The 26,476-nt window shown below is 42.2% G+C and overlaps 1 protein-coding gene and 1 non-coding gene across 2 annotated transcripts; both read left to right on the top strand.

The window, feature by feature from the left end:
- Positions 1-2,725: 2,725 nt before the first annotated feature.
- Positions 2,726-2,797, top strand: TRNAW-CCA (transfer RNA tryptophan (anticodon CCA)). The gene has a single exon. It is a non-coding gene; the product is annotated as a tRNA-Trp (tRNA).
- Positions 2,798-9,575: 6,778 nt separating this feature from the next.
- Positions 9,576-23,431, top strand: LOC125928550 (zinc finger protein 501-like). Its single transcript, XM_049639278.1, has 5 exons — positions 9,576-9,835; positions 11,194-11,363; positions 11,867-11,964; positions 15,049-15,175; positions 18,849-23,431. Exons 2-5 carry the CDS (start codon positions 11,330-11,332, stop codon positions 20,060-20,062), a joined length of 1,473 nt encoding a protein of 490 aa, XP_049495235.1. The 5' UTR covers positions 9,576-9,835; positions 11,194-11,329; the 3' UTR covers positions 20,063-23,431.
- Positions 23,432-26,476: the final 3,045 nt, after the last annotated feature.

The following is a 26,476-nucleotide window of genomic DNA, read 5'->3' as shown; positions in this document are numbered from 1 at the left end:
TAAACATTAAAAAAGTAATAAAATGGACTCTCATTGAAAGGACATATATCTATAGATGCTTTACATCTCATAAGTCCCTATCTTCAATTTAAAACTAGAATCATTTGCTGTATTTGAAAAATTAAACCCATTTTTGAAACAACAAAAAGATACTTTTCGTCTTGTTGCAAATTTTAGTGACTCGGTCCAAGCTCTGAGAAATGCTGACAGAGTGAAGTCTGGTTCTTCTGTCGCTGCAGCAAATTCACTGCAGCACGTACAATGGAAGCTTTACTGTGTGTACTCTCTTATAAATGGCATAGGACCTTCTAAATTTCCTCCAGGGGGTCTGGATATGTGGTAAAAAGTAAGGCCCATGTAGAAAGGCAGCCTAGAACCAGAGACCTCAAGTCTTCAGTTTAAAATGTCCCCAATATGGCACAAAAACAGACACTCAGATCAATGGAACAGAATAGAGAATCAGAAATGGACCCACAAACATATGGCAAACTAATCTTTGACAAAGCAGGAAAGAATATCCAGTGGAATAAAGACAGTCTCTTCAGCAAGTGGTGCTGGGAAAACTGGACAGTGACATGCAGAAGAATGAACCTGGACCACTTTCTTACACCAGACACAAAAATAAACTCAAAATGGATGAAAGACCTAAATGTAAGACAGGAAGCCATCAAAATCCTCGAGGAGAAAGCAGGCAAAAATTTCTTTGATCTTGGCCACAGCAAATTCTTAATAAATCACCAGAGGCAAGGGAAACAAAAGCAAAGATGAACTACTGGGACCTCATCAAAATAAAAACCTTCTGCACAGTGAAGGAAACCATCAGCAAAACTAAAAGCAACAGACAGAATGGGAGAAGATATTTGCAAATGACATATCAGATAAAGGGTTAGTATCCTAAATCTATAAAGAACTTATCAAACTTAACACCCAAAAAAACAAATAACCCAGTGAAGAAATGGGCAAAAGACATGAATAGACACTTCTCCAAAGAAGACATCCAGATGGCCAACTGACACATGAAAAAATGCTCCATGTCACTTATCATCAGGGAAAATACAAATCAAGACCACAATGAGATACCTCCTTACACCTGTCAGAATAGCTAACATGAACAACTCAGGCAACAACAGATGTTGGTGAGGATGCAGGGAGAGAGGATCTCTTTTGCACTGCTGGTGGGAATGCAAACTGGTGCAGTCACTCTGGAGAACAGTATGGAGGTTCCTCAAAAAATTAAAAATCTACAACTACCCTACGACCCAGCAATTGCACTACTAGGTATTTATCCAAGGGATACAGGTATGCTGTTTCCAAGGGGCACATGCACTCCAGTGTTTATAGCAGCACTATAAACAATAGCCAAAGGATGGAAAGAGCCCAAATGTCCATTGATGGATGACTGGATAAAGAAGATGTGATATATATGCATGCAATGGAGTATTACTCGGCAATCAAAAAGAATGAAATCTTGCCATTTGCAACTACATGGATGGAACTAGAGGGTATTATGCTAAGCAAAATTAGCCAGAGAAAGACAAAATCATATGACTTCACTCATATGAGGACTTTGAGACACAGAACAGATGAACCTAAGGGAAAGGAAGAAAAAATAATATAAAAACAGGAAGGGGACAAAGTATAAAAGACTCTTAAATATGGAGAACAAACAGAGGGTTACTGGAGGGGTTGCGGGAGGGAGGATGGGCTAAATGGGTAAGGGGCATTAAGGAATCTACTCCTAAAATCATCGTTGCACTATATGCTAACTAACTGGGATGTAAAAAAATAAAAATAAATTAAAAAAATAAAATGTCCCCAACAGAGCTAGTCTGACAGGTTGTCTGTGACCCACGAATGAGGAAGTACCTAAACTACTGTTTGTTCCCAGCTCAAAATCATCATTCTGGTCTGGGCGTCCTAAAACGCAGAAGTGGAAGGTTTCCAGGTACACCGGCAAGGATATGGCGAGATCAGTCTTGGTATTTCACTCAGAGAGCCTTTATGATGCCCAAGTCGGGGACACCCGGCTGTCACATGCCTCCTGCGTCCACAATCTCCCTGATGCCGGCTCCTCTCCATTCACTCAGCGCAATCAATGAACGCTGCGCTGCTACGGAAACGTATTACCCGTGGTCACGCCCCACATCCCAACCGCAAAGCATCACTCTCCCCTCCTCGACCCCTGGGTCTTTTGTGTCAGCAGTGCTCAACCTACTTATTGTAGTGTTCCCCCCGCCCCCGTATCTACTAAGACTTCTACAATGAATATGTGGCTTTTTTTTTTTTTTTAAGCAAAAGAGAAAAAGAAACTTCTAAGTGCCCTCTTTGAGAAACGGAAGTAGTCTCGCTCCTTAGGTGTGACCGGAGCGCAAATCCTCCTGTTGCTCCGCCTGCTGAAGGACTTGGAGAGAAGAGACCCCCGCCCCTGGCTCCGCTCTTGCCTTCCCTGGGAGCTGCGATTGGCATTTCCACAGGCAACGCTCCCTAAAAGCCCTGGGGAGGTGGCTTTCCCGAATCACGAGTATCCTCCCAGCCCTCAGCTCCTCCTTTGCTTCATTTACATTTACATTTTGCTTTGAACAGTCCCGTTATAAAAGGGACAGAGAGCTCATAGCCAGTCCCAAGTCAAAATAAAAGCAGTGTAAAAAAAAAATACCGGACGCTGCACCTGACAACTGCTGAAATGCATGTTGTCCTAAAGGACAAAAACCCGGGCAGCTTTCACGACCTCGTGGCGCAACGGTAGCGCGTCTGACTCCAGATCAGAAGGTTGCGTGTTCAAATCACGTCGGGGTCACAGCTGTGGCTTTTCTGTTTGGCCACCCGAATCAATACCGAAAGCGTCTGTCTGCTACCTCTCAACCTTGGGCTTTCTCTTTTTCTTTAGTCCAAAGGGACTTCTTGGGAACAACTCAGCAATGGACAGGCACTTAAACTGAAGGGTGAGGATGACCTGGAAGGGAAAACCCCCCACAGGAGCAGACATATAGGTCGTTGTGTCCCTATCCTTATCGGGACTATGCTTCAGAGAAGACATTAAAACAGGGCAGACTTTCCTAATGAATTCACTCTGGTGTAAAAGTAGTTTTGCTGGGTCGCTAGCCAGGCATGGCACAATCTCTCTGGTTGCTTTTGTGTCATTTTGAAGAAGATGTCGGTTTTCCAGTTCTCCCACCCTCCCCCACCCCCCACAAGCTCACACACACACACACAGTTTTCATGGTTTGAGCTTCCTGTCGAAAGTCTCTGAACATTGTGGTTAAAGAGAAAATACTGTGAGGTTGGTTCAAAATGTATTATGTTGAGGATGCTGTTCTTGAACTTTCCGAGAGTGGAAATTGCCCTGGCATTTACCACCTTTTAATTTAGGATTCATTAAAAATCGTCCTTCCAGTAGAGATTTGAAACTATCAGGTTTCAGATACAAACCAGTTGCCATGACCTGAGAGCAAGGAGAAACCCAGCAGAAAGAGAGATCGAGGTGGACGTATCATGATTAAGCTTTCATTACACCAGCCTCACTTCCCCTTTCAGTTTAAAAGTCTGTCCTTTGCTGAGCTTAAAAAAAATGTTCTAGGTATTTTTTTTTCCTCTTTCTTTCTTTGGTAATCTCCAAACCCAACATGGGTCTTGAACTCAAGACCCTGAGATCAAGAGTCTCTCACTCTACTGAATGAGCCAGGCAGCACTCTAGGTACTGCTTCTAAAGTTGTGAATGCCTGATGAAATCTTGGAATCGACAGCATAGCACTTGCTTTGAAGCTAAAGTGATGTGAACACGCAACCTTCTGAGCCAGTGAGATGTGTCACCGTGGTGCTGGCACCAGATCCTCTTCGTGTATTTAACATCTGGTAATTTCCTCAGTTCTCAGTTGCAGGGGTTAATATTTCCTATCCATGCACCAGACAGTTTGGGCTTCTCTGGGCTTCTGGTCCTTTCGTTATGGAGATATACAAAGCAAGATGAAAAGGTCCGTAAAGTAGAGGTAAACAGGAGGGGAGGGTGCCTCAGAGAATTCTTGCCTTCACCGTTCAGAAACAGCCTCCACTCCCTGGAGGTTTGAAGGTACCGCTATCCATCCCCCACAGTGCTGCTTGGCCCGCCTCTTCTGAAGAACTTCAGGTTCTAGCATCCCCTAGAACAAATTTTATTCAGAAGGAATGTGAAGTGAACTGGGGAGAGTTCTTTTGACACAGGAGCGTCCTCAGAAGCGGCAGGCGCTAGGTGAAATTCTACCCACCCAGGGAAAGCGGGTGGGAGCAAATGGAAGGAAATTCACATGAAGGTCAATCATCTTCCTGGGATCTCAGATTGGGAGCATTCTGGGTTCTTAGCTGGAGCCAAGTCCTACTCAGAGGACACAGAAGTGGCGCGGGGACCTGACCTGTCATCCCTCTCCCTCCCTACGTTCACATTCCTGGAAGGGACCTGCAGAACTGACTCCCCAAGTCATATGCCTAGAAACAGTCAACCTTGACCATCCCTCCTTTCCCTAAGTTCAAATGCCTGGACCTGACCTACACCTTCCCCCTCACCCCGCCCCCATCATCCCTTGCCTTCTGTAAAGAGAAACTTAGGCACTGCTGTGGGTGAGTTTCTTTGCTTCTGAAGGTTTCCCCCTCTTTACAGTGACTCAGAGCAGTTTTCCTAATTCATTTCCCAAACATTTGCATAATCATAATAGCATAATCCACACACAAAATGTTCCAGGATATTCAAGCACTGTTGTAGGAGCTGGGGACAGGCCAGAGAACAAAACAGACCAGACTTTCAGGGAAGTACCATTCTCTTTGTATGTCTTACAAGATTTGTACACGTGACAGAAACGACCCAAGAGGGAGGCAAACATCAAGGCGACCACATGGTGGGGATGGGGACTCTCTTCCAGCTGTTAACACAGAGCGTTCTTGAACTGCACCTTTGAGCAAGACTATGTGGTTGGTTTGTTCTGTTTTAAAAAGAAGGCAATTGCTACCTTTTTCTTTTGAAGAGTAAAATATGTTTACTTGTTTTTTTAATTTATTTTGAGAGAGAGAGAGCATGAGTGGGGGAGGGAGCAGAGAGAGGGAGAATCCCTAAGCAGAGAGCCTGACTTGGGCTTGAACCCATGAACTGTGAGATCATGAACTGAGCCAAAATCAAGAGTTGGATGCTTAACTGAGTCACCCAGGTGCCCCAACAACTGAGTACTTAACTATTATCGCACCCTTGTCTCTGAAAGACTAATAGCACCCTACTAAGAAGGCAGAAGAGATATGGTAAATAATGTCACAGAAATCATGGCCTTGGTTGGGACCCAGTTGGGGGAAGAAAACAGTCAGCTGGGGAAAATTTGAACACAACAAACAAAAAGAGTAAATGGGAGAACTGTTGACAAAAATCACCAAATCAAACGTCATGTGGGAGAAGACACTAAGCTCAAACTCAGTCCCCAGGGTACAGTAGGTACAAGCAGGCTCTGTGCTGTCAGTGCAGAGCCCAACAAGGGGCTCTGTCTCGTCAATCATAAGCCAAAATCAAGAGTCGGACACTTAACTGACTGAGTCACCCGGGCGCCCCTTTAATGATATATTCTTTTCTTATACTCACATAAAAAAGGAGAGTAAAATGATGAAGGCATTGCTAGACTCTTCACCTTCAGAATTCTGTTTTTCTGAATCGTTTTCCCACTCAATGTTGTCTGTGCCCATGTTTTCCCATGGTATTTTTCTGGCTACTCTTACCAAGCGTATTGGTAATATGGCATCTCTTAAGTACTCTTAAGTATGCTCCACTGTTGTCTCTGGGATTTTCTTCCATGCTGTTGCTATCCATGATGTGGTGACTACTCACCAGTGACACCTGACCAACAATTGTAAGGCACTTCTGGATATCAGAGATATGAAAATGTAAAAGAAACCTGCATGTATTAGAATCAGGGGAAACAGTAAAATCCACTTTTTATGAAAAAACTGTGACAACCACTCCTGGATCATTTCTGTGTATATTGTGTGTTCCTTGTCTGTGGTTTTTAGATTCAAGCTGAGAAGTGCCTTCAGTCAGAGTGTATTCACTGTCTTTGTAAGGCTTTATGAACAGCGGTAGTATCATGAGTATCTGCACATCACACTGCAGAAAGATGTCCTGTTAATTTAATCATCTATATTAAAATTTTGCAGTTAAGCTTTTATTTGTATTTTGTATTTTAAGCTTAAAGGACCTAAAGCTGCCTGTTATGATTATGTTGGGGAACATGTTGATGGGAAAATTATTTTCCCTCATTATTTAAAACAAAACAAGATAGGTGTGCCTGGGTGGCTCAGTCGGTTGAATGGGTTGGTCTGACTTTTGACTTTGTCTCAAGTCAGGATCTTACAGTTTGTGGTATTGAACCCCAGTTTGGGCTCCATGCTGACAGCATAGAGCCTTCTTGGGATTCTCTCTCTCCCTGTGTCTCTGCCCCTACCCTGCTCTCTCTCTCAAAATAAATAAACTTAAAAAATAAAACAAAACAAGATAAACAAGCATACATTCATTTGAAAAGTATTGCCCTAAAAGTGTTCAGAAGGCATCTCTGAAGGTATGAGCTAGGTTATGCTATAGAATCAAACAACCTGAAAATTCTCAGTGACAACAAGCAGGGTGTCTTTCCTACTCATGCTGGCTGTCCATGTCTGCACTCCAGAACCCAGGCTGATGGAACAGTCTTATATGAGATATTCTAAGTCTCATGGCAGAGGGAAAAGAAATGGCAGACTAGAATCTGACTCTTAAACAGAAAAGGATGGCTCTCTCTCTCAAGGGAAGGTTATTGCAAGTCACAGATCCAAGCCTGAATTCAACTGGGCAGGAAAGTATGATCCTCTTGCAAGGAGGGGCAGCAAAGATTTTGAACAATAATGTAATAACTCTAGGCGTGGTTAAGATACACCTAAGGAAAGACACCCTTGATGTAATCGGTGCCTCCTTCCACTTCCCAAATGTATATTTTTTTTTAATTTTAAACGTTTATTCATTTTTAAGACACAGAGAGAGCAGAGCGTGAGCAGCGGAGGGGCAAAGAGAGAGGGAGACAGAGTCCAAAGCAGGCTCCAGGCTCTGAGCTGTCAGCACAGAGCCCGACGTAGGGCTAGAACTCACTGACCGAGAGATCATGACCTGAGCCAAAGTCGTACACTCAATGGACTGAGCCACCCAGGCGCCCCATTCCCAAATATTTTAGATACTCCATGACTTTGGGATTGAGTACAGGGAAGTTTTATTCGTCAGAATTCTCCTGTGAAACAGGACCCATAGGAAATATATAGATAAAATGTGATTTATGATTAGGGATTGGCTCCTGCAATTGTGGGGCTGAAGTCCCATCTGCAAGCTAGAGATCCAGGAAAGCTGGTAATAGGTTCCAGTCCACGCCTAGAACCAGGGGAGTTAATGGTGTAAATTCCAGTCCAAGTCAGAAGACCCAACAACCAGGGGTGCTAATGTCCAAGGGCAGAAGATGGATGTCTCAGCTCCAGCAGAGAGAGCAAATATGTCCTTCCTCTGTCCTTTTATTCTATTCAGACCCTTGATGGATTGGATGATGCCCACTAGCATTTATGAGAACATCTTCTTTACCAATTCAAATGCATTATAATCTCTTCCAGACACATCCTCACTGACACACCAAGAAATGTTTTACCAACTGTCTTGTCACCCCCTAGTCTTAAAGTAGACGCATAAAATTAACCCAAAGTCGGATTTATTCCTACCTGAAAACCTGTCATTGTTCTGTGAAATAAATGGTGGTGAACTCATTGACTAAGAGAGAGGGCTTGGTCATGAAGTAGAGTTTAGTAAAGCAGTATTTGGAATGGCTGCTCAGAATGGAGTCAGAAGGGGAGACAACCACTTATAAAAGGAGATAGCTATGGATAAACAAAGGACTGCTAAATTATGCTAGGACCTAGCTGAAGCTGGGATTCATAATTGTGGAATGACATCTTCTCAGCACTCAACTTTGTTGACAAGGATCTGTGCTTGACACTGGGACAGTGATGCACAAAATATGCATCGTCTCTGTCTTCATGGAGCTTACAGTCAAGTAAGGAAGGTATACATTAAAAATGTAGCAGGAAAAAATAAATGTATAATTACACATTGTGGCAAGTCTACAAAGAGAATGAACAAGGCTCTGTGAGAAAATCAATTCGAATTAAGGGGAAGGAGTTCAGGGAAAGCTTCCCTGAAGTGACCTTTGAACTGAAATCTGAAGGATGGTAGAGAGAGATTCTAAATAAAGGGAATGTGTAAAGGACAGCAAAGAATTTGGGATGTGTGAGTTACTAAAAAGCCTATGTAATAGAGGAGTTTCGAGAATGAAAGGAAGATAGTAGCAGGTAATTCAGGATTGGCACAGCCAGATTATGCAGGGTTTTATAAATTGTGCTAAGGAGTTTGTCTTATTCCAGAGCAGAGGGAAGTCACTGAAGGGTTCTGAGGAAAGCGACATAAACAGATTTAATTCTCTTCTCTTCTTTTCTTAAATTTAGAGAGAGAGCAGGGGAGAGGCAGAGAGAAGGAGAGACTGAGAATCCCAAACAGGCCCTACACGATCAGCGCGGAGCCTGATGCGGACTGGAACCCATGAACTGCAAGATCATGACCTGAGCTGAAACCGAGTCAGACCCTTAACCAACTGAGCCACCCAGGCGCCCCCCAGATTTAATTCCTTTTTTTTTTTTTTTAATTTATTTTTGAGACAGAGAGAGACAGAGCACGAGCAGGGGGGGGGGGGGGCAGAAAGAGAGAGGGAGACACGGAATCCGAAGCAGGCTCCAGGCTCGGAGCTGTCAGCACACAGCCTGACACCGGGCTTGAACTCACAAACCGTCAGATCATTACCTGAGCCGAAGTCAGACACTTAACCGACTGAGCCACCCAGGCGCCCCTCCCCAGATTTAATTTTTAAACGTTCATTTTGGCTGTCTTGAATAGAATGGATTGAGAAAGGCACGATTAGATGTGGAGGAACTATTCAGGTGGCTGGTAATTTGGACTGCAAGGACACTTGTGATACAACTGGTTTCTCCTGGTGAAGAACTGGAACTACAGCCTCGAGCCTTTATAAACAGAGAAAAAGAAGTATCTTTCCTCTGGTTGCTCTTTGACTTCCATCCAGTACCAATGTTCATAAACTCCAGGTCGGCACAATCCCCACTTCAAAGCCCAACCTCCCTACTTGCCTTTTCTCACATCTAACTTTTCCTTGTGAATTCCTTCCTATTCATGTTTATTTTATATCAACCAGGACAATGGCTTCTCACCCCTGCCTGTGGTTTTTACTTATCAGAATGCTTTCAACGAAATCACTAGCAGTGAGTTTGCAGACTCGGGGCTTTATTGTAAGAACGACAAATACTAGGGAAAAAGACTGTGTAACAGGTGTATCCCCACACCACCACCAATTAATAATCCAACACTGAAAATACTTGGAGCTTTTAAACGACAGATTCTCACTGTATTCAGAAAGGAGACCTATCAGATGGGGAAATATCTGCATTTTAAGGTGGACACTGAAGGCCTGCAGTTCTCTCCCCTCGCTCTCCAGAGCCCCCCCCCCCCCCCCGAGGGCAGGCACCGATGTCCCCCGAGCCCTCTGGGAAGTGGAGTCCTTCCGCCGGGACCCCCGACCTGGTGCGGTCGCCTCCAAGTGCGCAGATGCGACTCCAGACGGAGCCTCAGGCTCGAGCCTTTTGTTCCCCCACAGCTCCGTGTGTCCGCAAAGCGACTCCGTCCTCCCCTCCGTCTTTCCCAGAGCGCAGCCCGGCGGGGACCCGCCTTGTGGCCGGAGCCGAGTGGGCAGCGCGTCCAAGGGTAAGAGAAAGCTGGACCCTGAGGCGCGGGCCGGTCCGTGCGCGCGGCTGCAGTGCCTCCCGCAGCAGCCCGGGCCAGGCTCTCAGGTTCCGGCCCGGCGCATAAAGGGCCGGGCCCTGCCCATGTCCTGTGCCCGCTCCCCGGTGCTGTGCGTAACCCTCCCGCTTCTCTCCGGCTGGGAGGCAAGCCGGGTCTGAGGCTTTAGTTCTGAGCTAGGAGGCGTCCGGGAAGCGCGGTTGCCCCTAAGCCCTCTGGGAAGTGGAGTCCGGGAGCGTGGAGGGGGCATGGCCGAGCGGGGGACGGTGGGAGCGCGACTGCTCCCGCCGTTTTGGGCCTTAAATCTTGCCACTGCACTAAGAGCCTTAACCTGAACTCCTGGGACAGAAAGAAAAAAAAGTGGGGTCTGTGTCTTACTCATTCCCCAAAGGACGCAGCCTTTGGCTACAAGCCAAGAGTACGCTTCCAAGGGGAAGGATTAAGCCTGCGGTTAAACGGGCACAAACCGCAAGTTCCGTGCCCTTTACAAAGATTGGTCAGGCTCAAGTCCCAAAACAAGCATTTCAAGTGCAAGCAGGATACGGCTAATAAATTATTTATGGTGGGAGTATCAAGATGTGGCAGCCATTCAACAGGATGTGCTGCAGGTGTCTTTTTTGCAAATTCTGTTGAATTTTGCGTCAGCTTGTCCCCTTAGGCTGTACCGACTCGTTTTGTTCCTCCTGGTCATTCAGCCTGGTTTAAAGTTTAGTTTTTCTTCCTTGACATGAGGGAACCCACGTTGTCTGCCAGTTACTGTCTGTCAGTTATTACTGTCAGTTATTACTGAAGTCTTTTGTTCTCGCTCTGACCATGCAAGGGAATCCTGGCCTGTACATTTTCAGGGTCTTTTAAAAAGGTTAGGAATCAGCTGTATACAGGCCCCATCTATCAACTGCCTGTCTCTATGAATAGTAAGGATGAATGAACTGTGGGAGTCCTGCTTGTATAGTTACCTGATGCTATAATCACAGGCTGTTTTATGGCCAGTTGTGTGCTTTAGGGTCTCCTGGGTGTTTCTGCACAGTCTGGAGCCAGGTGTAAGGCTCACAGTTCACTGCACTCACTGATTCTCTCCTGGTTTTGCCCTGGTTTGGCATATAGTGACTGATATCAGTACTCTAGAGAATGCTCTTCTAGCTGTGGAGACTAATTTAGCCTAAATAATAAAGGTTACAAGCAAAGAAGAATTACTTCTGAGGCCCTAAGACTTAAACATATAGGAATAAGCCTCCTAGGAATAGAGATAGAGAGGAAGATGCTCCAGGGAGCAGGAACCAACTCCAGAGGATGGCAAGCCTAACTTCAAAATCTCTCTCCAGAACTTCAGAGTAGAGTTGAATGATTTTCACAAAGAAGCAGATTATGTATTGTTGGAAAGTCCATGTTTATCTCATCTGAAACAGCGAATAAAGGAGAAATCATAGCAATAACAGGACAAAAAAAGAGAATCTAATCATGGATTATCTGACCATTGAAGCTGAGGAAGAAGGTAAGAATTACAGAAATAAACACGAAGTTTGAAAGTGGGGACAAGTGGAAAAACACCTTTGATGAGAATTAAAAGGTTAGATGCCCCTGCATGAAAGGAAATGGAAGCAGACATGTCCCCAAGCAGAGAAACTCAGTAAGCTACCAATTTTGGAAATCACGAAGCAGGCTCCTTGTGACACATTCTCCAGTCCCATTTTCCTCTTCCAGCACTCCTGTGCCCATCCACATTCCCTCTGCAGCCATGGAAGAGAGAATATTCCGTTTTCCACCCCCTGTTAGGCTATTATAAAAGGTTGATGTATTGTGGGTCTATAAGGTTAGCTTTTTGGGCAAGAGACTTTCACTTTATCGTCTTATTGTACCCTCATCCCACCTTTTTGAGTGAAGTCAAGTGGGCCCTGTGCATACAATTTACCTGGCTTGTGATAACTTTTGTCCTAATGAATTTGGAAGTGGGGAAATAGAGCTTACCTCCTTCATAGCTTTTTCTTCTCCCTCTAGTCCTTCCAGCCATTACTACCGAGGATGCTTCTCTGCCCCAAAAACAGAACACGGAAGAAATGGAACCCACTGTTGAGCTCCTTCCTGTTGAGTTCCAGGCAAGTCTTTGATTTCCTCATATGAAATCTTAGCTTGGAGTTCACAGTGTGTCATTTGCTTTTTTCATCTTGCTTTGGAGGTCCACGGCAATCCCAACTAGAGAACTGAACCAAAGTAATTTTTCTTTGAAGACTTGAAGGTCTGGGGAGAGCTCAGGCTTGAGCACTGATTTTGGTAGTAGTCTGTGTGAACAGTATTTTAAATCACAAAACTAAGGGAATAGAAAAGAGATGAGATTTTATGACTGAGCTCTCCAACACTGTGAGATCAGGGAGATGAAGAGGAACCAGCAAAGGATACTGAGAAGATGTGGCCAGTGTGGCCAGTGAGGTAGGAAGTCAGAAGTTTGGCGTCCTGGTAAACAATTGGAGGAAGTGTTTAAAAGGAGCAGGGAGTGATCAGCTTTTAAATGCTGCTGCTAAGTCAAGTAAGATGAGGCCTGAGAATTGACCGTTGGATTTAAAAATATGAAGATCACTGGTCACTGCCAAGAACAATGTCATGGAGTTGTAGGAATGAAAGCCTGATTGGAAAGGGTTCAGAAGAGAATAGGAGAGAAGTTGGAAGCAGGGATGACTGACAGCCATTTTGGAGAGTTTTACACTAAAGCAGAGGACAGAAATAGGGTGATAGCGGGAAGCAGTAGCAAGACCAAAGAGGGTATTTATTTTTTATTTTTTTAAGATGGGAGAAATAACAGGTTGCTTATAGGCATGTAAGAATGGATGGAGAAGAGAAGATGTCTAACAACTGAGCTCTGGGGAACTCTAACATTTAGAGCCACTTTTCAAACATAGCTTCATTTATTTTAAACAAGAAATCATGTGAGTTAGGAGTGATGTTTATTTCACAGTAAAACTGAGGCTCACAGTGGCTCCTGGCTGGCTCAGTCAGTGGAGCATGCGATTCTTAATCTCAGGGATGTAAGTTTGAGACCCACGTTGAGTGTAGAAATTACTTAAACATAAAATCTTGTGGGGGTGCCTGGGTGGCTCGGTTGGGTGGCCGATTTTGGCTCAGGTCATGATCTCATGCTTTGTGGGTTCGAACCCCACGTCAGGCTCTGTGCTGACAGCTCAGAGCTTGGAGCTTCCTTTGGATTCTGTGTCTCCCTCTCTCTGCCCCTCCCCTGCTCACACTCTGTCTCAAAAATAAATAAACGTTAAAAAAAATTTTTTTTAGGGGCCTCTGGGTGGCTCAGTAGGTTAAGCGTCCAACTTCGGCTCAGATCATGAAATCATGGTTCGTTAATTCGAGCCCTATGTTGGGCTCCGTGCTGACAGCTCAGAGCCTGGAGCCTGATTGGGATTTTGTGTCTCCCTGTCTCTCTGCCCCTCCCCCACTCATGCTCTGTCTCTCAAAAATAAATAAAAAACATAAAAAAATTATTTTTAAATCAGTAAATCCAAAATACATACATACATACATACATACATACATAAATAAATAAATAAAAAGTAAATTTCAGGTGCCTGGGTGGCCCAGTTGGTTAAGTATCCGACTCTTGATTTTGGCTCAGGTCATGATCTCACAGTTCCTGAGACTGAGCCCTTTGCTGGGCTCTGTGCTGACAGCATGAAGCTTACTTAGGATTCTCTCTCTCCCCCTCTCTCTGCCCCTTCCCCATTCATGTGCATATGCTCTTTCTCTCAAAATCAGTAAATAAACTTAAAAAACATAAAATCAGTAAATCTACTCATTCAGAACTGCAATTACTAAAAGATAACTAGATAAATCTAAAAGTCATGACCCTAGTACAGAGAAGGAAGAACAGCATGACTGTCTGTATACATTCAGGATATCAAGCAGAAGCTCTATAAAATCTCAGAATATTTCAGGAATCAGTATAAATTACATATCTGAGACTTACCCCATCTACAACAACTAAGTGCAATTAGTAATTGACATTTGGTTGTCATTCAGTGGTTAAATTTATTTTTATTTTTATTTATTTATTTTTCTTTTTTGACAGAGAGAGAGACAGAACATGAGCAGGGGAGGGGCAGAGAGAGAGGGAGACACAGAATCTGAAGCAGGTTCCAGGCTCTGAGCTGTCAGCACAAAGCCCGACGCAGGGGCTCAAACCCATGGACCGTGAGATCATGACCTGAGCTAAAGTCCGACGCTCAACTGACTGAGCCACCCAGACAACCCCCAGTGGTTAATTTATATTAGATTTATTTAGTAAAATATGTGAGAGACAAAAAAATATAGGAAAGAGGATAGCTTTGCTATCAAATCACTATGTTGTACACCTGAAACTAATATACTTTATGTCAACTATACTTGAATTTAAAGAAAGAGTATATGGGGTGCCTGGGTGGCTCAGTTGATTAAGCGTCTGACTCTTGATTTCACCTCAGGTCATGATCCCAGGGTCAGGGGATTGAGCCCCACGTCAGGCTCTGCTCTGAGCATGGAGCCTGCCTAAGATTCTTTCCCTCTTCCCCTCTCTCCTATTCATGCTCTTCTTTCTAAAGTAAAGTAAAATGAAATGAAATGAAATGAAATGAAATAAAATATGTTGTTCCATTAAAAAAAAAAAAAGAACCAAAAGAGTATAGCTTTGGAGCCAGACTGTCTGGGTCCAGATGTCATATCTGATCCTCACATCTGTAAATACTGTTAATAATAGTACTTATCTCATGAAGTTATCATTACAAGAGGTAGTTCAAAGGGCTCAGCACATAGAAAATGTAAGTGTTAGCTGTTATTATTTTCCCTAATACAGACTAATACATAGAAATCTTAGACTGTTCCGTTAAAATAAAGGTTTAACCATCATATTAAAAAATACTGTCCCTTATAGATTGTTCTCCTCCCCAAGTTCTATAAGAATATGCTTGTTCTTGGGGCGCCTGGGTGGCTCAGTCAGTTGAGCGTCTGACTTCGGCTCAGGTCATGCTCTCACGGTCCATGGGTTCAAGCCCCGCATCGGGCTCTGTGCTGACAGCTCAGAGCCTGGAGCCTGCTTCCGATTCTGTGTCTCCTTCTCTCTCTACCCTCCCCCACTTGTGCTCTGTCTCTCTCTATCAAAAATAAATAAACATAAAAAAAATTAAAGAATATGCTTGTTCTTCCAGGAATTGGTGACAGTCAAGGATGAGGAAATGGACTTCAGTCATGTGGAAGAAGAAGAGCTGAATTCTGCCCAAAGGTACATGGGCATTGATATGAAAGTGGAGAGTTGTGGGAGCCTGGTATTTTGGGGTAAGGAAATTATTTTGTAATGCAAACTGCTTACTGGGACATAAACTTCCTCTATAACTCATGGCATCTAAAATGCCATAGTTTTGCTTAAAATCCAGAAAGCCCTGATCTCCTAGGAGATCCCTGATCACTCTGGGCTCAGAATTGGGCTTTTTTTCTCTTTTGGCAAGTAAAAGTTTACTACTTCTGGTATTGAAAAAGGATAGCTTTATTACATTGGTTTTAGGATTTATAAAATTATAGTAACCAAAACAGTGTGGTACTGGTATAGATGTAAATCGATAGAACAGAATAGATAGTCCAGAAATAGACCTGCACATATGTGGTCAATTTTTTTTTTTGCATTCATTTTATCTTTTTTTTTTTTTAAGGAATAGAATTTAGTGTCTTGTATGTTTTGTCTCCCTTTCTGTTTTTTATCTTAATTTTCACTTCCTTTTCCCTGTGTTCATCTGTTTTGTTTCTTGAATTCCACATATGAGTGAAATCATGTATTTGTCTTTCTCTGACTTATTTTACCTAGCATAATACACTCTATTTCCATCCGTGTTGTTGCAAATGGCAAGATTTCATTCTTTTTGGTTGCCAAGTAATATTCCATTGTGTATATATACCACATCTTCTTTATCCATTCGTCATTTGATGGACAATAGCCCATAATTTTGCTATTGTCAATAGTGTCACTATAAACACTGGGGTGCATGTGCTCCTTCAAATCAGCATTTTTGTATCCTTTGGATAAACACCTAATAGTGTAATTGCTGGGTTATAGGGTGTTCTATTTTTAATTTTTTGAGGAACCTCCAAACTTTTCCAGAGTGGCTGCACCACGAACTGCAAGATTATGACCTGAGCCGAAGTCAGACGCTTAACCAACTGAACTACCCAGGCACCCCATATAGTTGGATTTAAATCTTACATATAGCTACTTGTCTGCTATTTGTTCCATCTATTCCTTATTCATTTTTCTTTCTTTTTCACTTTTTTTGGTTGCATATTTTTTTTACTCTATTTTATATCCACAATTAGCTTACCATTAAACCTTATTTAAAGTTCTTTTAGGGGCGCCTGGGTGGCGCAGTCGGTTAAGCGTCCGACTTCAGCCAGGTCACGATCTCGCGGTCCGTGAGTTCGAGCCCCGCGTCAGGCTCTGGGCTGATGGCTCAGAGCCTGGAGCCTGTTTCCGATTCTGTGTCTCCCTCTCTCTCTGCCCCTCCCCCGTTCATGCTCTGTCTCTCTCTGTCCCAAAAATAAATAAAAAACGTTGAAAAAAAAATAAATAAAGTTCTTTTAATGGTTGTCCTAGAGTTCCCAAATGCTTCTTTAATTAATCACAGTTATCTATTTTTAAAATTTATTTATTTTGAGAGAGAGAGAGAGCAGAGGAGGGGCAGAGAGAGAGAGAGAATCCCAGGCAGGCTCTGTGCTGTCAGCGCAGAGCCCAATGCAGGGCTCGAATTCACAAACCATGAGATCATGACCTGAGCCAAAACCAAGAGTTGGACGCTTAACCAACTGAGCCATGCAGGTACCCCAGTCACAGTACATTTTTATTATTTTTTAATTTCTCTTATTTTTTTTAATTTTTAAAATGTTTATTATTTTTGAGAGAGAGAGAGAGACAGAGAGCAAGCAGGGAAGGGGCAGACAGAATCAGAAGCAGGCTCCAGGCTCTGAGCTGTCAGCATAGAGCCCGATACAGGGCTCAAACTCATAGACCACAAGATCATGACCTGAGCTGTAGTTGGCAGCCCAACTGACTGAGCCACCGAGGCACCCCAATCACAGTATATTTTTAAAGAGTAATATACCAGGGGCACCTGGGGGGCTCAGTCGGTTAAGCGTCCCACTTCAATTCAGGTCATGATCTCACAGTTCCTGAGTTTGAGCCCCACATCGGACTCTCTACTGTCAGCACAGAGCCTGCTTCAGATCCTCTGTCTCCCTCTCTTTCTGCACCTCCCCTGCCAAAAATAAGTAAACATTTATTAGAAAGAAAAAGAATATTATACCACATCATGTCTGGTATAAGAACCTTACTTCTGGAGACTTCTAATTCCTCTCTCCCATCTTTTGTATAATTGTTCTCATGCATTTTACCTTTACATACACTATAAAATCACAATATATTGCTACTATTTTTGTTTGACAGTCAATTATCTCTTAGAGTAATTAAAAATAAGAAAAAAAGGGGGGGTGGACCCTGGGTGGCTCAGTTGGTTAAGCTTCTGACTTCGGCTGAGGTCATGATCTCAAAGTTCATGGGTTTCAGCCCAGTGTCGGCTCTGGGCTAAAAGCTAAGAGCCTGGAGCCTGCTTCAGATTCTATGTTTCTCTCTCTCTCTGCCCCTCCCCTGCTCATGCTCTGTCTCTCTCAAATAAACATAAAAATTTTTTTTAGTAAGAAAAAAATTAATTTTATATCTATTTTCATTTATGCCATTGTCAACACTATTCATTTTTTATATTGATCAGGGGTTGGCAAACTCTCTCTATAAAGGACCAGATGGTAAACATTCTCTGCTTTGTGGGCCATATACTCTTTGGCAATTAGTTAACTTTGCCATTGTAGCATGAAGGCAGCCATAAACAATATGTAAACAAGTGAGAGTGGCCAGATTTGGTCTGTGGTGGGTCAGTTTGGCCCATTGATACAAGTTTTTGACTTGTATCAATTACCTTCTGCCTATAAGAGCATTTCTTTCTTTCTTTGTTAATCCAAGTTAGTTAACATATAGTGTAATAATGATTTCAGGAATAGAATTTAGTGGCTCATCACTTACATATAATACCCAGTGCTCATCCCAAAAAGTGCCCTCCTTAATGCCTATCACCCATTTAGCCCATCTCCTCACTCACCTCCCCTCCAGCAACCCTCAGTTTATTCTCTGTATTTAAGCGTCTCTTATGGTTTGCTTCCCTGTTTTTATCTTATTTTTGCTTCTTTTCCCCTATGTTCATCTGTTGTGTTTCTTAAATTCCACATATGAGTGAAATCATATGATATTTGTCTTTCTCTGACTTATTTCTGGGGGACCGGAGGGAACTATTTAAAAAGTCAAAAGTGTTGTTTCTGGGTGATTATTATAAATGATTTTTTTTGTCTTGTACTTTTTCAAAACTGTCTAATCTCAACCTGTGTTTTCATCTTTCCACCCTTCTCTAGATGTTTTATATTAACATTTATTCTCATCCCACCTGCTTATATCCTCCTTTCTGGTTAGTCTGCTCAGTTTTCCACTCTCTTAAGTACAGCATCCTCATTGTCCTTTTATTGTGCCTTATATTACTCATTCTCCCATCTCTGTTATTTTCTGACACTTCCTCTGCCACTGCCAGGAAGTGCTTTCTGAAAACATTCTAATAAACATGTTTAATAAGCATCATTTTTGGGGTTGCCTAGGTGGCTCAGTTGGTTGAGCATCTGATTCTTGGTTTCAGCTCAGGTCATGATCTCACGGTTGTGGGATCAAGCCTCACGCTGGGCTCTGTGCTGACAGCAAGGAGCTGTCTCTCCCTCTCTGCCCCTCTTTCTGGATCTTTCTTTCTCTAAAAATAAATAAACACTTTTTCAAAAGCATCATTTTTGTTTTATTTTCTTCTTGCTAACTCAGCAGTTTTCTTTCTCTCATCACAGAGAAAACAAAAATACGTGTACTTTTTATTTATTTCAGATTCCGAATCTATACCTGAAACTAAAGAATCTTTTTCAAAGCAAGAACTTTATGAAGAAGTGTCCTCCGAAAGAGAGCTGATAATAGAAAGACTTAAAAAGGTTGAGGCCTGGGACTCCAGATTGATAGAAGCCTGGCAATGTGAAGGCACATTAGAAAGGCAGCAAGGAAACCAGAAGGAAAATTTAAGGGAAGCCATAATTAAACACAACAAAACCACTGTGGAGGATTGTAATGAAATTGGGGAAAGTTCAAACCCAATCAAACATCGAAATATTTACTCAGTGAAAAAGCCTTGGAAATGCAATGAATGTGGGAAGTTCTTCAGTTACTACTCAGCCTTTATCCTACATCAGAGAATTCATACTGGAGAGAAGCCTTATGCATGTACTGAGTGTGGAAAGGCCTTCAGTCGGAGCTCATCACTTATTCAGCATCAGAGAATTCACACGGGAGAAAAACCTTACGAGTGTAACAAATGTGGGAAAGCCTTCAGTCATCGGTCAGCCCTCATTCAGCATCATATCATTCACACTGGAGAAAAGCCCTATGAGTGCAATGAATGTGGGAAAGCCTTCAACCAAAGCACATACCTTATTCAACACCACAGAATCCATACTGGAGAGAAACCCTATAAATGCAAGGAATGTGGGAAAGCTTTCAATGATACCTCATCCCTAATTAAACATCAAAGAGTTCATACTGGAGAAAAACCTTATGGATGTAAAGAATGTGGGAAAGCCTTTAGTGACAGGTCGGGCCTCACTCAACATCAGAGAACTCATACAGGGGAAAAGCCATATGAATGCAGTGAATGTGGGAAAGCTTTCAGCTACTGTTCAGCTCTTATTCAACATCAAGGAACCCATACTGGGGAGAAACCTTACAAATGTAACGAATGTGGGAAAGCCTTCAGTGACCGCTCAGCTCTCATAAGACACCAAAGAATTCATACTGGGGAGAAACCTTACAAATGTAAAGAATGTGAGAAAGCCTTCAGCCAGAGCTCATCTCTTACAAAGCATCTGAGAACTCATACTGGAGAGAAACCATATAAATGCAGTGGTTGTGAAAAAGCCTTCAGTCAGAGTTCATCTCTTATTCAACATCAGAAAACCCATTCAGGAGAAAAACACTACAGATGTAAGAAATGTGAGAAAACCTTCAGTGTGCGTTCAGCCTTTTATCAACATAAAGAAATTCATGATGAATAGAATGCAGTAAATTCATGAAATAGTTATGTATTCTTGGGGCACCCAGCTGGCTCAATAAGGCTGGCTCAATGCAATTCTTGATATTGGGGTCATGAGTTCGAGTCCCATGTTGGGCAGAGTTTACTTAAAAAAAGAAAAAAGAGGGGCACCTGGGTGGCTCAGTCGGTTAAGCATCCGACTTCAGCTCAGGTCATGATCTTGCACTCCATGAGATTAAGCCCTACATCAGCTCAGAGCCTAGAGCTTGCTTCAGATTCTGTGTCTCCCTCTCTCTCTGCCCCTTTCCCGCTGGCACTCTTTCTCTCTTAAAAGTAAACATTAAAAAAAGAAAAAGAATTATGTATTCTCTACTGATCATGTAGACCTGTGTTCTAAATATTACAGGGTACTACAAAAATGTATGAGGCTGCATCATGCAAAAAATAGCTCTCTTCCTTGAAATGATATTAGGTATGGGAAGAGGACAAGAGGTATAGTAACAGAACCCAAGAAGCTGAAGAGTGGAGAATTCCTAGGGGAGCACAGAAGGAGAAGTTCTGGTTAAGTCAGAGAAAAGAGAGTCAGGAGCTAAGCATCTAATATCAGTAGAAAAACTAATCCAAGCAGCAGACTTAACAGTACTCGAGGCTGATGGCTCTCTAAATAGTAGTTTCAACCTGAAGCCAAGTGTGGAGGATCAGGATCCCAAAGAGGAATATCACCAGGATGTTTCTCTAGGAAAAAAAAGAGGAAGAAAAATATCTAAGCCTAGGAAATCCTCCTTTTCTCTGTCCCTGCACTCCACTTGTTCACTTGAACATTTGCAAACATTTACACCATTGCTTATTAATCCCGGGTGTACACTGAAATCATCTGAAAAATACCTGGGTCTCAGTCCTAGAGATTCTGATTAAATTTGGCCTGGGGTGTAGCCTGGGCATCAGGAATTTAAAAACTCCTCAGGTAGTTCCAATATGCAGCCAAGATTAAGAACCACTGATCTAGGCTCTTAGTGCACAAGGATCAAGTCAATAAGGAAGGATAATAACAACCCACGTTCATTCTCGGGAGCGCTCTGTGTCCTTGTTTCTGCCTTTTCTTTCTCTTGCCAATGATATAATGTCATCTTTTCTTTTACCTGACATTGGATCCTTTTGTTTGGTCCTTTTCTGTTTTCTCTGACTTTGTGTAAATTGAGCTGCCTGATCCTAACTTCTGCTCTGGCCCCTTACCCTTGCTAAATGTGCTCTTTTAAGCCTGCTTAAAGCTTTCTCAACCTCTTCTGCCCACAAGGATCATATATTGTGCTTGCTACCCATGGCCCGATGGTGGCAAATATTAACCATAAGAAACAAGAGGAGAACCTAAAGACCAAAATCAGGAGTGGAGACAGGGTGACTGGAAGGGAACTTCAAAGGGTTAAACTTTTGACTCCAACTGTATAGTTTGTATCTTAGAATTTCCTGAAACTACAATAAAATTTAGTTGTGTGCACGAATTAATACTGAACTTCAAGGGATGTAGGTGGAAGGAAAGGTAAATAAAAAGTGTTTCTACATTTAGTATGACAAACAGTAGTAATGCTAAAGAGATTACGAGAAATTACAGATGATACTGTAACCCTAAAGAATACCCATTAAATAATAATGCAAGTAGAGGAATTAAATCACATATTAAAAAATGTTTAACCCTAGGGGGTGCCTGCTGGCTTAGTCAGGGAGCATGCGACTCTTGGGGTTGTGAGTTTGAGTCCTACACTGGGTGTAGAGATTACCTAAATAAATAAAACTTAAAATGTTTAACCCAGAAGAAGGCAGGAAAGGAGGAAGAGAGACACAGAACAAATTGTAAACAGGCAGCAAAGTGGGAGACCTAAGTTCAGATCAGCAATTGCATTATACATAAAAGAAACACTCCAAATAAAACTGACAGGTTGTCAGACTGAATAAAGAATGACCCAACTATATCTAAAAGAGGAACACTTTAAATACAGAAACACAGGTGAACATTCAAGAGATAAAGATACACAATGAAGACACTAATCATAAGAAAGCTGGATATGTTAATATCACATATAATAGAATTCAAGAAGGTATCATCATAAACAGAGGACATTTTATAATGATAAAATGGTCAATTCATCAAGGTTGGTAAATCTTATAATGTGTAACTATGTTACAGATGTGGCATGTTAATATTATAAATAAGATCATTTTAAGTTTACTAATGTAATACGTGCCTAATATCAGGGCTTCCAAAATCACAAAGTAAAAACTGACAGAACTAAATTTTAAGAAAGAACAATCCACAATTTTATAATTGGAAATTATAACACTCCATTCTCAGCAGCTGATAGAATATCTAGACAACAAACATTAAAGATTTAGAAGAGCTGAACAATATGTCTATATTGTCTACCGTCTTGAATTGAATGGCATATATGCTTTATAGAACACACAAGGAACATGCAGTAACTTCAGAGTGCACATTCCCTTCAAGTGCACATGAAATGTTCAAGTTAGATTGTACACTGGGCCTTAGAGCAAGGCTCAGTAAATTTAAAGGACTTAGAATATTCTCTACTACATTTGATGAAAGTAGAGATCAATAAAAATAAGAGGAGGGGTGGGGCGCCTGGGTGGCTCAGTCAGTTAAGTATTCGACTTCACCTCAGGTCATGATCTCACGGTCTGTGAGTTCGAGACCCGCGTTGGGTTCTGTGCTGACAGCTCGGAGCCTGGAGCCTGCTTCGGATTCTGTGTCTCCCTCTCTCTCTGCCCCTCCCCTGCTCCTGCTCTGTCTCTCTCTGTCTCAAAAATAAATTTAAAAAAATCAGCAACAACAACAAAAAAATAGGAGGGGGGCCTGGGTGGCTCAGTGGGTTAAGCATCCAACTTTGGCTCAGGTCATGATGTCACAGTTTGTGGGTTTGAGCCCTGCATCGGGCTCTGTGCTGACAGCTCAGAGCCTGGAGCCTGCTTTGGATTCTGTGTCTCCTCTCTCTTCCCCTCCCCAACCTGTGCTCTGTCTCTCTCTGTCTTTCAAAAATAAATAAATGTTACCAAAAAAAAAAAAAAAAAAAAAAGGTTGAGGGGCATCTGGGTGGCTCAGTGAGTTAAGCCTCTGACTCTTGACCTCAGCTCAGGTCATAATCTCACTGTTTGTGAGTTCCAGCCCCGCATCGCATTCTGCATTGATTGCGCAGAGCCTGCTTGGGATTCTGTCTCCCTTTCTCTCTAACCCTTGCCCGCTTGTGCTCTCCCTCTCTCAAATAATAAACTTAAAAAAAAAAAAAAAGTTGAAAGTCCATCATCTCAGTTTCCACTGAAAGACTAAAAGTGGAAGCAAATTTAAACACAAAGTAAAAGAAAATATATGATAAAGAGAAGAAATTTTGGGGCGCCTGGGTGGCGCAGTCGGTTAAGTGTCCGACTTCAGCCAGGTCACGATCTCACGGTCCGTGAGTTCGAGCCCCGCGTCGGGCTCTGGGCTGATGGCTCGGAGCCTGGAGCCTGTTTCCGATTCTGTGTCTCCCTCTCTCTCTGCCCCTCCCCCGTTCATGCTCTGTCTCTCTCTGTCCCAAAAATAAATAAAAAACGTTGAAAAAAAAAATTAAAAAAAAATAAAAATAAAAAAGAGAAGAAATTTTAAAATACAAAGCAGATACACAATAAAATCAACAAAGGCAAAGGTTGGTACTTTGTGTATGGCTACTTTTACAAACAACAGAAAACTGGAGAGTACACAAGAAAATTATATGTAGCCATTGGAGGGAGTGAAGTGAATGGAGCAGGGGTAGAGTGCCACCCTCTACTGTATTTTGTTTTGATTTTTGAGTCACTCAAAAAATTTTAGTATCCATCTAGTACTATTCTAAGCCATATTGGATCCTGAAGCAAAAAGAAACATATATGCCCCTATATACACTTATCAAAATATCTTCCCGTGATTTGAATCAGATTGGAAAAGTTAATAAAAGCTCTATAATTAAGAAAAAATGACTATAGAGGCGCCTGGCTGGCTCAGTCAGTAGAGCATGTGATTCTTGATCTTGGGGTTGTGAGTTTGTGCCCCTTGCTGGGCATCAAGTTTACTTAAAAAATAAAAATATAGATAGATAGATAGATAGATAGATAGATAGATAAAAATGACCAAAAAAAATGACAACCTGTACAGAGTGGGATGTGATGGCTTCATGGTCCAGGAACCATGAGCTGATTAGAAATAACTTCCAAATTCACAATAATCCTGGATTATAAAACAAGCAAACAACAATTTGTCTTATCTAAAAGTCTGATATTTTGTTTTTCATGGACTTTTTTGCATTAATTTTGATTTAGAAAATATTGCATTAAAACATTATTTCTCTTGATTACTGAGTTTTTTGGTGCCTCTTAAATTTTGCATCCAAGGTGATTGCTTCATTTGCCTCACCCTGATCCCTGCCCTGAACACATTAGACGGGATCATCTGGACTGGAGAGCTGGAATGGAGGAGATTCAGTGATTGTCATCACGCCCAAAGAAAGCAAAGACTCTTTGTGGACATATTTCTTTAAAGACTCATGGGGCACTTGGGTGGCTCAGTAGAATGGGTGTCTGACTTCGTCTCAGGTCATGATCTCACAGCTGGTAAGTTCGAGCCCCGAGTTGGGCTCTCTGCTGTCAGCGCAGAGCCCTCTTTGATTCCTGTCTCCCCCTCTCTCTCTGCCCCTCCCCAACTCATGCTTTCTGTCTCAAAAATAAACAAAAACATTTAAAAAAAACCTCATTAAAAGACTGTAAAGATATGAGTAGGTTTTAGGAAATTCTAAAACTTGATTTGTATTTTTGTTGTTGTTGTTGTTGTTGTTGTTGTTGTTGTTTACTAAGAATCACAGCTTGGTGTTACTGGGCAATTTGGGTTTTCTTCTTTGTGACTGAGGAAATCAACAGAGACATCCATCGGTTACCGAATCTCACTCTAGGATTTTCCATCTGGAGGTCTGGAAGCTTCATCTCAGGGGCCCTTCAGGGAACCACATGCCTCCTGACAGGGTCCAAAAACCCAATATCCAACTTCAGTTGCTGAGCTCACGCTCCTATCCCTGCTCCACCTGGGGACCTCAGTCGGCACTGTCCATACATACCCATGGCAAGATTGCTGGAACTATACAGATTAACTCAGGTGAGTGATTAAAAAGCTCATTTTCATTTTATCACCCTTTACCCACCAATCTGAACAACCTCCTTGCAGTTTCAACCCAAAGTCACAGTGCAGTCCCCCTCAAAATGTAAAGGAGCACACAGGCATTCCTCCTCATTCAGCAAACATTTTCCCGTGACCCTGTTTCCTCATCAGTACAATGAGAAAAACAATAGCACCTACTTCACAGAGTTGTTATGTGGATGCTGTAAATTAATTCATGTAAAGCGCATGAGATAGTCCCTGGAACACAGGGAAATCCTCAATAAATGCAAGATATTACCTATTAGTTTTGGTCATTATATAAACTTTTAATAAAAATACATGAGGGGCAGGGCACCTAGGTGGCTCAGTCGGTTAAGTGTCCGACTCTTGATTTCGGCTTTGGTCATGATCCCAGGGTTGTGGGATGGAGCCTTGCGTTGAGCTCCACACTGAGTATGGAGCCTGCTTGAGATTCTCTCTCTCTCTCTCTCTCTCTCTCTCTCTGCTCCTCTTCCCCCATTTGTGCTCTCCCTCAAGAAAAAAATAATAAAATAAAAATACATGAATGATTTTAAGGGATTCTCAACCATTGCTGAAGAAATAAAATGCATCATTCAGATAACCAGAAAAGTGGCTGGTGATAACTTTGTTCACAGTTTCAAGGAAGAAATGAAAAGTTTTGAGACTCATGGGAATTAACTGAGAGCCATGGGAAAACACCAAAACGAAGTTCAAGGAAATAATTAAACTGTTCTACAAGAGAACAAGATATTGATGAACAGGAAGATGTTCAAGCTAGCTAGAGCCTAGAATCTTCACGTATTTGCTGAAAACAGCTGAGTAGTAAATAACTTAAATGATTTGAGTATAGTCCCCCTCGAGAATGATATACTGTACATTACTGCATATATTTTACATATATACATATTTGCTGTGTACAAGTGTTCATGCAAAATCACATATTTTGGATAAGGTAAAGGATTTTACAGGAATACTTGTGAAGTCATTTGATTCATCTCACCATCTAAATTCAGAACCTATCCTCCACCTAAGGTGTATTTTCACAGTAAATAGGATATTTGGGAAATAATAAGATAACTGGTTTGACTGGATTTTGACAGAAAAGGCATGATTCATACTGAGAGGATCCTGGACATTAGGATAAGAAATAGGGACTTTAGAGGCACCGGGGTGGTTCAGTCAGTTGAGCGTCCGACTTCAGCTCAGGTCATGATCTCACAGTTCATGAGTTCGAGCCCTGCATTG

This window comes from Panthera uncia, chromosome E3 (assembly GCF_023721935.1).
Source record: "Panthera uncia isolate 11264 chromosome E3, Puncia_PCG_1.0, whole genome shotgun sequence".
NCBI lineage: Eukaryota > Metazoa > Chordata > Mammalia > Carnivora > Felidae > Panthera > Panthera uncia.
Note: the sequence above shows the minus strand (reverse complement) of the source record. Positions and strands in the feature narration are given on the sequence as shown.

Coding starts and splice junctions, on each gene's coding strand:
- LOC125928550 (XM_049639278.1), top strand. CDS start 11,330: ATGGATTATCTGACCATTGAAGCTGAGGAAGAAG. Junction 11,965..15,048: donor TCCTTCCTGTTGAGTTCCAG/GCAAGTCTTTGA, acceptor TTGTTCTTCCAG/GAATTGGTGACAGTCAAGGA. Junction 15,176..18,848: donor TGGGAGCCTGGTATTTTGGG/GTAAGGAAATTA, acceptor TATTTATTTCAG/ATTCCGAATCTATACCTGAA.